The sequence below is a fragment of the Pezoporus flaviventris genome, unplaced genomic scaffold (genome assembly GCF_033815535.1).
Source record: "Pezoporus flaviventris isolate CSIRO_AGI_PZ_B2104156 unplaced genomic scaffold, CSIRO_AGI_Pfla_v1 ptg000079l, whole genome shotgun sequence".
Taxonomy (NCBI): Eukaryota; Metazoa; Chordata; class Aves; order Psittaciformes; family Psittacidae; genus Pezoporus; species Pezoporus flaviventris.
The window spans coordinates 4,001,418-4,014,482 of NW_026892627.1; the positions used below are offsets into that span (position 1 = coordinate 4,001,418).

Genomic DNA, 13,065 nt, shown 5'->3' on the forward strand with positions numbered 1-13,065 from the left:
ACCCAGACATCCTCAGGGGAATTGTGCTGCTCAGATCTGCACAGGTGGAGATCAGTGAACCACTCCCTTCCCTTAGTCACAAAGCTATATTTTTCCATGCTCCCTGCAACAATGATCCAGAACTCAAGGTCTGGAGACTTTGGCTCATATCCACAACACTTAGCAAACCAAGTGCATCTCAGCAAAAGGTATGTTTGTGGAACGTAACTTTTAACCTCATGTTCTTAGTGTGTCATACAGAGAGGAGGTGAACAATTTTATTCTTCTTTTGGTTACATATTCTTTGCTAGTGTTTTGTCAATTAATAAATGTTTGCTGAATTCCAGTGCGCAGAATATTTTAAAAAATGCCCAGAATACTTCTTAGATTAATTTGGAAGTCCTTGCCAAATGATAAGATGGTGATAAGAAAATAAGCAGAACGCCCACACAAGGTACGAATAGCCTGAGCGTTTTATCAGGATTTAGGATTGTGACACAGTCCTAGTGCTGTCATACAAGTAATCGACACACACTTAGAAAATCTCATGTCCAGGACACCTTCCAAGTCTCAACTCTGATATGCCTTCTGTTGTGCCCACATGAGCAACCAATTTTATCAGCAGCGCCTTCTCCAAACACTGGCAAATTCCTGCTGCTCAATACTATGAGTTCTTTCACAAAGGGAGAAATAGAGAAGTAGAAATAGAGAAATAGAGAAACGTAGACGTTTCTCTATGTTACAGCTGACAGCTGTGAGTGAAAGACAGAGATAAGAATGATACAAGAGCCAGGAAGAATCTCTAATCCATTATCTCATTCACATCTTCTGTCAAGTATATGGGTCTATAAATACATTCTTCTTTTCCAGCTTCATCATTGACACACAGTAGGATTCATTTGAACTATTCATCCTAGTCTCCTGATAGTATAAACATGGGAGATCCACACAGCAGCAGGCAGGGAAGTGAAAAATGTAATTGACTTAGCAGGCATCTAAAACAGGTTAGAAGGCTCATGCCCACGTAACTTAAAGATAAACCAGGGTCACTGATTTATGTGGAGATATCTACCCTGTAGACACCTCTGACTAAATTAGATGGATCTTGTCTGAGAGTCACAGATGAGACTGAACTTCCTACGGCAGGAAGCCAAATGAGCAGAATAACTATTGCCAAAACTACTTGACAATGTGAGAAGCTTTTGATTTCAGATGACCACTTTCAGACACATGAAAGACCTTTATTTTGGGATTGTGGATGCTCACTACTTTCCAGTGCCTTTATAGGCATTGATACCTTAAGCAAACAGATTGTGTTGCAAACATCTCCTAGTAAGCAATGCATGAAGCAGCTGCAAAACCAAAATGCGTTGCATCTGAACCCATTAGCCTTGTTGCATCTCAATTAAACTCCATAAAAGAATGAGGGTTTATAAGTTCAGCTTCACAGCTGCATTAATGTCACAGTGCTGCTTCAATTTACCATCTCTGAGTATCTGAGTCTAGCATTTGCAGATGACCACCTCATCTCAAGCTGCCTACAGCCATCTCATTATTCTCTTTTTTTTCACAAATGATCTCGGGTTTCTTAAATAGGCTTTGAATAGCACGTAATGTGTACAGTGTCATGGAAATCACACAGTAGCTGAAACTCACCTTGGTGCCAGGAACCAGAGATCAAAGAAGCAGGGCTCTAATTCGAGGGTCTAGCAAAAGCCACAATAAAATGACTCTTATGAATTGTACCTTTAAGCAGAACTTCCATGAAGTGTCAGCTGTTGCAGTTCCTTCAAGAAAAAGAAAAATTAAAAAAAAAAACATAAAAAATGAAACTTGAAATCTTAGACTACTGGTACTTATCCTAGAAAACGTCACTTTGCATACTTGAGAGTTTTTCTTTTTAAAATCACTGCTTGTTTCCATGTTGATATAGTCAACAAGCTTTGTTAATGAGGGCTATCACAAAAGGTGATTGCTTTCCACTGTAGCAACAATCTCTCCCCACCCTGGCTGAAATGTCAAATAAAATACCGGATTGAAAATGCCCTTTTTCCTTCTCTAGCTTTATAAACAGAGCTGCTAAAGAGAAAATGCTTCTGTATCTCAGGGCTAATGTTAGGTTTATTATTTTCTAGCCAATGAAAACAAATGAAGAGCGCTAGTGTATACAAAGTGTTCTTAATGGAATGAGTTTTCCTTAGGTTACGCTGTAGACTGAGTCCTGGATCATACAGACATGCAGGAGCAATTGTTTTCTTTCTGTGAAGAAACCTTTCTGTTTCCTACATGATCTTACTAACAAGCAGAAAAATAAAATAATGCACATCATAGAATCATAGAATCGTTAGGGTTGGAAAGGACCTTAAGATCATCTAGTTCCAACCCCCCTGCCATGGGCAGGGACACCTCACACTAAACCATGCCACCCAAGGCTCTGTCAACCTGGCCTTGAGCACTGCCACTGATGGTGCATTCACAACTTCCCTGGGCAACCCATTCCAGTGCCTCACCACCCTAATAGCAAAGAATTTCTTCCTTATATCTAATCTAAACTTCCCCTGCTTATGTTTTAACCCATTACCCCTTGTCCTATCGCTACAGTGATATCAGCCATGAAGACCTTGGTGCTTGATTCTTACAAGACAAACTTTAATGTGGGTTAACTTTTTACCACCTACTCAACAATGACTGTCCATGTGCAAGGTATGGTTAACATGAAATAATTCATATTATTTCATATATTTCAGTCCTGAATTATTACTTAGTAATTACTCCATAGTAAACTTACCCTGGGACTGGAACATGAGACAGGGTTACCAAAATAATGTAAACCTATAATTTGTATCACATTATATTTTTGTAATCGTACCCAAAATCATGTAGCACACTGAAGAACTATTTTACTCCTTCAAAAAAAGGGTACCATAATTTTCAGAAACAACCAGTGATTTGAGGTGCTTGTGGTTTAATGGAGCCACCACCAGAACATAGCGCCTTCTTCAAGTACTTCAGTTTCAGCAATTGGATCTTTAGTGCCCCTAAGCAACTTATTACTTCTTAAGAACCTGGTTTATGGCTCTGTCATTTTCCCAAGCTCTTCAACTTTCCTCTGATTTCTAAAGTAACCATTACATGTCACTTTAAATTAGTCCATTAGATATATCAGGAACAAAAACTAAAAGAAATCTGCCTCAGAAAAGTGAAGACTTGGAAACCACAGACTCAAGTTGTCATTTTCGCTCTACCTGGCAACAAAACACATGGTGACAGAAGAGATTCACTCATGACAACAGTCATCCTACCTCAAAGTTTTCTCAGATTTGACAAGTATAAGGGCAGATATGTAGAAAAACAAGCACCAGCAGGTTCATCAAATTAAGTCTGAGTTTTACCCACAATGATGTTTTTTTACAAGTGTTTGCTGGCATAATGTTAATTTTTTTTTTTTCTGCTGTAAAGACCTGCAGATGGATAAGAAACGTACTCAGTGTATGCACATAACCATCCTGCCCAGACTCCCAGGAAAATTCTGCAGCATGGCTTCCTCTGCTCTGATTTTGACCAGGATGATGCAACTCAGACCAAAGAAGAAATGACATCTTTACAGTTTTCGCTTCTGTTTGGGTAGGCTTCAGTCAGAACACATTAGACTTGTGTACATGGAGTCAGATAATACCTCGCAGTTTAAACTAGCTTCAGACTAGTTGGTTTAAGCATCTGTAGTCACCTAGGTGACCACCACCGAGGTCAGTATGGGCTACTTCATCCCACTCCAACAGCACCATGGTTCCTTTCACAGAAAAGGAGACCTGACTTATTACTCCACTGACCTGATGAGGGCCATGAAACATTTATATCTAATCTACCTGATTATTTTCTACTAGCAAATGAATTATTAGAAAAAAAAAAGGAAAAAAAAAAGAGGAGGAAATCTGGGCTTTTACTATTACTGTTGCTTTAACTGTTTTATTTGTATGGGACATTCTGTACAAGACAATGTTAAATACACATTTTGTACATGACACCTTACCAAAATAGTACCTCTGTTCACATATTCATCTACATACACAGTATGTCATGTCTGTTGTTAGCTAAGGGGTCAATTTTCAGCAAAGGGTGTATTTCTTTATGCAACAGAAAAAAAGAGAATGAAATTAAGACAAGTGTCAATGTCATAGGTGTCTTTTAATGCTCAGTTGTCAAACAGTTGCTGTTTTGTTCATTTCAGGAAGTCACATTCATTGAGCAATGAAAAAGAAAATGAGAAACAATGCAGAGGAAAACATAATTAAAGAAAATAGATGTACACTGCTATAACAGGATATGATTCTACATGGATCTGTGCAAAGGTTTCTGCATTGCCACATAACATATTGCATTGACTTGTATGATTGACCCCAAAAAGCCCTGTAAATGTCTTAAGGGAAATAACTTCTGGCGCTTTATATTGAATACAAATATGCAAGTCTTCTTCTTGAGGCAGACAGTGACTGAGGTAATGCTCTATCATATTTCTGAGAAGAACTTGATCTAAATTAATGTTCTGGTTGCACATTTCTTCATTATGGAAGGATGCCCTAGTAAATCTGAAAAGCCATCTCTCTTGCCTAGTACAGACACTGGCACTGAACCCTGGTGAAGGAAGATACTGGTTTAGGTTCCAGAAGCAAGGATGGTGGAAGAAGCTTATCAGTGCTGAGGTTCTCAGTGCTCCAGCTTGATGGAATTTTCCTACACAGGTGGTAGTTTGGTGAAGTAGTCCAAGTGTTTTATTTCTTCCTTTGTGAGTGAGGACACAGGTGAATATGGAGTTAGTTCATCTTAAATAGATGACAGATGAACAGTGGACTTTGCAGAACAAATATACATGGACACACTGACAGCGAACAGGCAAGAAAGATCTGTCTCACTGAGGTTCTGTTGTCAGAGAAATTAAGTTTCACCAAAAATCTCTCCATAACCAGTGATGAAGGAGCCTCTGAATTCTTTGCAAACTGTTTTAGAAAGAGGGACAGAGTTCAGGGCTTCCCCTCATCTTCATTTACCCTCTGGGATTAGCCATAAACCACAGTTTATTTCCAAGCTCTATTCACTAATCTGTACTCTTTCTGCACTCCAAAAAATCCTTACGTCTTCATGGGTGAAATCCATTTGGAGCATCCTCTTAGGCTCTCTTTATACTCATCATCCTACAGTCTGGACTATAGTTCTTCTCATCCTAAAGCAAAGATACATCACACCCTGATATCTCCCCTCCCCAGAACAAAGAACAGCTACTCTGAACACAACTGCACTGTAGACATATTTCAGTCAGATGAAATCTGGCCTGTCACAAGGCAGCTCCCTCCTTCCCCAGATGAATACTGATCTTCTATCAGGGAGTGGAACATTATCTCCAAACTGACATAGTTTAAAGCAATGTTTTAAATTAAATGGTGTATGTTTACTAGACTGGAAAATTCAGAAAGGAATTTTTTGTTAAAGCTGGTTCCAAAAATCTTCCATTATTCATAACTACACTATTTCCTGTCCAAATGCACTCTTTAAAAGATCTTATTTTACATTATAGATGCCCTGTGAGGTAGGCGAGAAAATAACACTAACGTGTGGACTACAGTTCATAGAAATTTCAAGAGCAACAAAGGCTTTGGATTTGGGATCTTTGACTGTTTGGGATTTCCACTCCCAGAAACACTAAAGCTTGCACTGAGGCAAGCTCTTCCTGATAAAAGACAGCTTTAAGTATGGATGATGAGTGTATCTTGAAGGCAGTATTGAGTCCACCCACAGCTGACAGTACAAACATATCCCTATATATACAAGGATGAAAGGGTTTACTAAATGCAAAGTAACGCCCATATAGTACAGTCAGGAATGAGCTCAGATCCAATGCTGCTTATGCGGCAAAGGCTGAATGGCAGATCTTAATTCCACAAAATTTAAAGTTTGCCTATCTGATCTAAACCAATTACATTACACTGAATTAAATACAACTAAAATAACTGAATGTCTGAGGTGCTTTACTGCATATAGGCATTTTGATATGAATGGTAAGCCAAAGGGAAGACCAGTATTCTTTCAAAGGCTACCTAAACCTTTCTGGTATTCCATTACGTCTTATATTCAGGTTGGTTTCCAAATCTAGCTCAAATGCTAATTCCCCAAGATCTGTATTTGCAAAGTCAGTTTGGTATTTCCATACTGCACACAGTAGGACATTGCATTTTTGTTGGAAATTGATTTTAGGAAGAGCAACTAGTTTATCAGGTCTCAGAGGAGTCTGCATACTTACTAGGAAGAAGGTGTTATCATAAATATCCAAAAGCAAGTTCTTTATTAAACTCTCATGAAATACTGACTCTCAAGAGAAAGGAATAATTCTAGAAAAATCATCTATCTGCCTGTTTTTCCAAGGCATTTTTTCCAGTCTTCAGTTCAGTAACTTGTTCCAATTTTGGCAAAGTGTTGCCAAAATATGTTGCTTAAAGAATTCAAGTCAGAATACAAACTGCTGATTCAGTACCTCGTGATACATCTCCACAGTACATAATTTCAGTACATGCACTTTATTTAATCATGAAAAACAGTATCTATCACAGGTAGGCACCATTTAAGTTTCAAACCTAACAGCTCTTCTGGGGTTTTTTGTACTTACAAAGAAACAAACCACAGAACTTTTCTATTTGGTGTAAATAAACTCTGGTGTATAAAGTAATTACAATGGTATAAATATAAAGATACTGATACAGCTATCTCTCATCCAGAAAGAAAAATAAGCTACATCAGTGTGAGGCACTGTTACACACTGATTGCACACAGTGTAAGGAACGTAATAGTGTTACTATTCTGGAAACACAAAACCGTAATCCTTACTGTAAATTTTATGATACAACAAGAACTTTGTATATGTCAGGCTTTATCTGAAAAGCCCATATGGTTATCAATGTGTTTAGTGCAAAAGGAGACTTACTACTATCAGGTAAAGAAGCGAGTACATGTTTCTTGGATACTTTATTCTTGCACTGGAGTTTTGTAGGTGAGAAGGCATATACACTGACAAATCTGGGTTCAGCATCTTCCATCAGATCCTTTGAAACAATTGCAGGATACAGAGTGGATCCAGAAAGAGACCTCAAGGGGACATTGACTTCACTGCTTCATCTGTAACCTTGACTTTGTGGTGGAAACAGTCAACTCTCAGAAGCTGTATGTTAAAGACAGCGACAAGGAATTTACGTAAGTGTTGTTTATATTATAAGAAAATATCTGAAGCATGAGGTGACTGAGGTGAAACTCTTCCAGCCTTCAAACCATGCCATTCTTCCACATCGTAAACTGCACAAGTCTTGTCCTATTTCCTGTAGGTATGTGCTAATTCAGTCATTTCCTTTCTGTCTTTACAAATAAAGTGCAGGTCAGGTCAGTCACAAGATTGGTTCTGTGCCATTCCAGTCAATAACAGCTCCTTGCCACCTAGAAACGAAAGCAATAATTTTACATCTGTCAGTTAGTGAGATTATTGGAAAGGTAACCCAACACCCCTCTAACACCCAACGAACCTTAGAGAGATTAGGATAGACTCATTTGGAATAACTAATCACATCTTCTCAATGGGAAATGAAGTGAGGTGCTTGTGCCCACGTTTGGAGGTAAGTCTCCTAGCCCTTCCTCCATTTTTTTCTGTGTGATAGAGTCCTCAGCAGCAACAGAGTCAGAATATAGTACCTTTGTGTTGAAAAGACTGTAGAGAATCCCCAAGATGGGTACAAGAGTTAACACTATATAACCGGAATGCTCAGTCTCAGTTGTTACTAAGTAATTTGCACAGGTAATTTGCATGCTCCCATACAGGCAGGCCTCTAGTTAGGAACTCCGTGACTCTGAGACCCTGAGACCAGATCATTTAATTTAGCAGCCTTTTTTTTTAAAATCTTTTATCTGTATCAGCTGCTGCTGTTCAGCTGCCCACTCCAGGACTACGACCAACACTGAATACAAAGCAGGTATCAATCCTGCATCTGTCACCAAATGTGTCTTCATATCATGCCAGAAAACAAAGATCTGAACCTAGGTGAAGGCAGGATGATGCTCTCCAATGACCTCACGGAGTTAAAGCGAGTCAACCTACTGTACACTCAAGAGTCACTCGTTGCATGAATTGCACCTTTGTCTGTGTCATTTCTCATGTTTGCAAGTTTCAGGTCCACATCTGAGAACTAAACTATTGCGTCCAAAGTGTCAAGTATTTACATTTGGTTTTAGTATCTGTCTCAGAGTGCATGCGCACTGTAGTAAGACACTGGTAAGGGGGAGAAGAGAACACTGAGTTGCCAGAGTGCCACATTCTTTTTGTCACTGTAGAAAGAATGTGTCAGTAAGGGTATGGCAGCTCAGTCCTTTCACAGACCAAGTCAGTTAGATGTAAAACAAAACCAAAAGCTGAATTAATGCAGTATTCAGTGCAAAGTCTCAAAGGAAGTGTCCAACTGAGTACTGTTGTGAAATTCTTCCATTTTTTTTTTATTTTGCTGAGAAAATAAAAATTGAAAAATTGCAGAATGAATGTCCTCATCCCAGGATTTAGTAGGAACACACGATGGTGATGCCTCACATCTTAAGCTAACAGAGTATGTTCTAGCTAGGCAAACTCGGCCTAGTCTGGCATTCACCAGTGGTGAGACCTGTCCCTGTCAGAATATTATCCTTCAGAAAAACCAAATGCAAGTGGGAAGTACAATCACCACCTCCTCTCCTCACTGAATTTTCCAGGTAATGCCATCAAATCATCCCTTATCTTTGTGTACAATCTTCCCAAAGCTTCCCCTTATATCCAGGGTGATTAAAGCTTTGAGAGGGATCCACACAGATCCCACAAAGGCCATTCCCACACTGAATGAAATCTGCTCTGAGACTATACTGTACTCTGAAAATACTAACTTGTTGATACCATTTTTGCTGTTATGGCTTGAGATGTTGCTAATTGCTATGCAGTAAGGAACTGACCTTTTTAAATTCAATAAAGATCTTAACCAGAAAATTATATTTGAAGCAGGACTCAAGGTAAGTTTCATAACAAGCCTTATCTCCTGTGTTTGTTTTCAAACCATTTTTGCTGAGACATCTGTAGACTGAAAAGCAGTCTTTCTTTGCTCCTGTCAAGACAGATTCAAAACCTTTTTCACCTATTGAATCTGCATAAGAAAAGGTGTCGAATAGTGACACTGATGGCACTGAACAACTCTTTTCTTTACAGACAGAAACAAAACTGTCTAGGCAATGCAGTGTCTTCATATCTCCAAACTATCCTGCCACAATGTAATTCAAATGGAGGACAGATTCTACTCCTGATTCAATTATAATTTATCAGATTAACAACATCAAAACTACACTTGACACATCTGGTTCAACTACCACCTCACTCAAGGGTCATGGAGTTAACGGGAACACAAAAGGAACTGGTTCAGGCCTGGAACAATGCTCAGTCTGGAATAACATTCAGAGAATACCTCCTGTATTAATAATTTGGTATTGTTTTAGAGCACACCAATAATTCAGGATGAAATGTTTATGCTCTTCTCTTATCCACTAAATTTCCATTGGATATCTCACTTCAAAGCGAAACAGATGAACTAATGTATCATACAACTTCACTATCACAGAGGAAAGCTGATGCTAGAGGGTTAACAAAATATACCACTGAATTCAGATTATAATATCAGATCAAAGTTTTACTCCCCTCAGGGAGAGCTAACAGATGTTATTTCCGTCAGTGCAGAGAGATGCTGAGGATTGTGACTGTAATACAAGAGTATACTTCAGGGAAGAATGGGATAAGACGTCTGCACGGCATCTCCCAAACAACCCAAGGATGCACATTCCAGACGTCTCTTGGTCAAAATCTAACTGCTTCTACAGATGTCTAGGGCTGAAAGCCACAATAAAAGCACATGTACTGGCTCTGGTTGGGAACCTGCAGGTTAAAGTGATGACTGCCAGAGACTAGTGATTCTAGCCATCTGATGTGTTACCTCCTTTCAACTCAAATCTTGCTCTTTTGACATTTTGTAGAATAGTGACTAAAAACATGAGTCTCCACTCTCTGCAGAAGCAAACCAACCTTTCTCCTCTAATAATAATAACAATAACTTCAGTCTATTAAATATGTAGTTTTCCCTTTGGGATATGATAAGAGAACAAACAGCAGGCAGATGCTAGGCATATAACTCAATGCATTACAGGATGATGGTGGTGATTACAGCAGGGTGGTGATGTTCAGGTATTGGGGTAAACAATGGGAAGGCTTTTCATGGATTAAAACACAAATGAGTCCTGTGAATGAAAGGAAACCCCCCAGTAAATATTTGGAAACAACAGTTAATCTTCTCAGTTGATTGTTCAGACTGTGAAATTCTCCATACTGCTTGAGAAATTATCCTGCATTTTTTAATGAGAAAGGTCTGATAAGAAGCTACATCAAAAATGCTTGGTCAAAATAAGTAACAGCTCTTTGCTTCCTTGCTTGCCTGACTAAAAATTAGTTAAGGAGTATTTTCCATGCTTGCATAATATAAAACATTCTTTATTTATCTTACAATTTGTTAAAATATTGGTTAGTTTGGTTTGGTTTTGCTTTTCCTTGTATATTGTTTCATAGTTGGAATAAAAAGTTCTTAAAACAAAGAGGGAAAATATAACATGAAAAACCTTTAGGAGCAAGGCCATGCTTAAATAAATACTCTCAAAGCAAATGGAGAATACTGAAAACAAGAAGCCAGACTCATGAGGGTAAATCAGACAGTCCTGAGAATGGTACAAACAAAATAAATTTACACTGGAATTTGCTGGTAATTTACTCCTCCAGTAGATTAAAGCAGGGAACTTAAAATAAACAAATATCACCATTACAAAAACTGTAAAGCTTTGATGGAATGCCAAGAATGAAAGATGTTCTAACAGCAACTTCAAGTAGTTGAGTGTATTATTCACCCCGCTGTGTGGGTTTCTGAGGCTATATATTACTTATTTTAGTTTTTAGTCATGCTTATGTGTCACTGGAACAGAGTAATCAATACAATACAGTGCAGAGAGCCTCGACTAATATCAGTGCTGCCATGTTACAGGATGCCTCCTCTACTTTTCTGCAACTTTATAATGGCAGCCCTGCATGAACACACTCTTTGGCAGCCACTGCCCTTATTTTTTTGTTGTTTTCTGACAGGACAAATTGTAGCAAGGAGAGGAGGGAAATTGCAAGAGAAATCTGAAGCTGCCTGGCTTGCTGATTTAGCAAATGTTATGGTCTTTGACAATGAGGCTTTTACTTCTTGCTCCAAAGATATTCAGATAGCAGTTTTCAAAGTCGTGCTGCTGGTGTTGATATAAAGCTGATTTTTCTATCCAGCTAAATTTCTCCATTTTGTTTCCCTCATGTCTCATTAAACTGAAAATATTCTCATTAACTTGAGTATGTCTTGGATAAATTACTTCAAAATTCGTAATTTAATATCATATAGACCTCAATATGGCCATGAAAACCCTACAGTAACTAGCTTTGTATTTAAGGAGAAAATATGACCTAAGAACTGCCAAGAATGACTTCACAAAACACAGGGCCCTGTGGTCTTGAGAAACTCTGTGTTGCCCAGAGACATATGGAAACTTTAACAAAACTGAGATCACTGAGCACAGGGTTTTGTGCATCAAGAATCATACCCAGGTCCTCCAGTGAAATTATATTTTTCAGAAAAGACTGATGAAGATTGAAGAAATTTTCTCCTTTTCTCATTATACCTGTACAACAGTAATCAATCACTTTCAGGAATCTGAATTTAGATCTGTTGAAATCAAATTGTGCTCCCAAACTGAATTTGGCTCAGTCAGTTCTTGATGACGTATGAATTGAACATCTTAGCCAGCTTGATGTTAACTACAACAATACTCAATTAAATGTGTGGTGCATATTAACACAGCCCGGCCTATCAGATCTTTTCTGATTTTTAAGCAGTAATATTGCAAGATTACTTCCTGCAATGTTTTTTATCACACTCCAGCCTTACATGTATTATTTATCTCAATAACTGAATATATCTGTATTAAAACCTTAGTTTCACTTACTTTGTCCTAATGCAGTGCTCAAGTGGAGGAGTAAGATCATTTTCTTTATCTTCAGCACACATCTGAGTTGTGTCTGCAGAGACATATCAGATATTATTAGTGCCTGGAGCATATTTCTATTCATACAGAATACTGCAGTAGCTTCTAGGACTCCACCCATGGAAGTGACAGACTACTACTCACACTGTATATTTCCTAGCGCACAACAGGCATGTATCCACTTTGGATTGAAATACCCTGGAAAGTGAACACTGCTGGCACTTAAATATCACCTCATGTTCACATCACTTGAACAGAGAGGACACAGACAGGGCCAGGAACGCTCAAGAGTGTGAACCATGATTCTGGAACTTTGCCAATAGCAGGGGCTTTATAGCTGACCTTATAGTGAACATTCCGGCAACCACTGCTTTGCTTCTGGAACCCTTTCCACTAATGGCTTACTGCCTGTTCATGTGGTGGAAGTCTAAAGGCTGAAAGGGGGAGACTGAATGTAAACACTGTTAGGAATGATCCTAGATTGTGCCCAGTATTACTTGTTTGGGCTAGAAACATACCCAGAACTAAGCTGACAACTTAACAATAAGGATGATCATGGGACTGTGCTCAGACTCATGCCCTGACCCAAGCTAGTTTACTAATACAGAGACGGTTACAAGGAAAATCTCAGATTAGAAAGTGAAAAAACATGGAAGGCTGTAATGAGGTTTTTATTTTGCAGCTGATGTCATAATTACAAAGAAAGCAACTTTTATTACTCTAATACTAAAGACAGCGGAAGTCCTACACTTGAATAGGAAATCCTAAGTCCAGTCGAAACCGGGTTATAAGATTCCTTCACCCTGGAAAAAAAGACTGTCCCTTGACTGTTGAGAAAGCAATGCACAGATGGGAGAAGATGATTTTGGGTTGGACATAAGAGAGCTACCACAGGCTCTGAGCATTCTTTCGGGACAGAGAGGCAATTGCACT

General features: G+C 38.6%; 1 protein-coding gene across 3 annotated transcripts in view; it reads right to left on the reverse strand.

Annotated features, from left to right (window-relative positions):
* Positions 1–6,528: 6,528 nt before the first annotated feature.
* MINDY4 (MINDY lysine 48 deubiquitinase 4) overlaps positions 6,529–13,065 on the reverse strand; it is a 69,914-nt gene continuing 63,377 nt past the window's right edge. For all 3 annotated transcript variants that reach the window (XM_061474490.1, XM_061474488.1, XM_061474487.1), the window contains 2 exons: positions 12,094–12,166; positions 6,529–7,452 (listed from right to left, as the gene is read on the reverse strand). In XM_061474490.1, the coding sequence (XP_061330474.1) occupies positions 7,404–7,452; positions 12,094–12,166 (122 nt within the window). In that variant the 3' untranslated portion in view covers positions 6,529–7,403. The remainder of the gene's footprint in view (positions 7,453–12,093; positions 12,167–13,065) is intronic.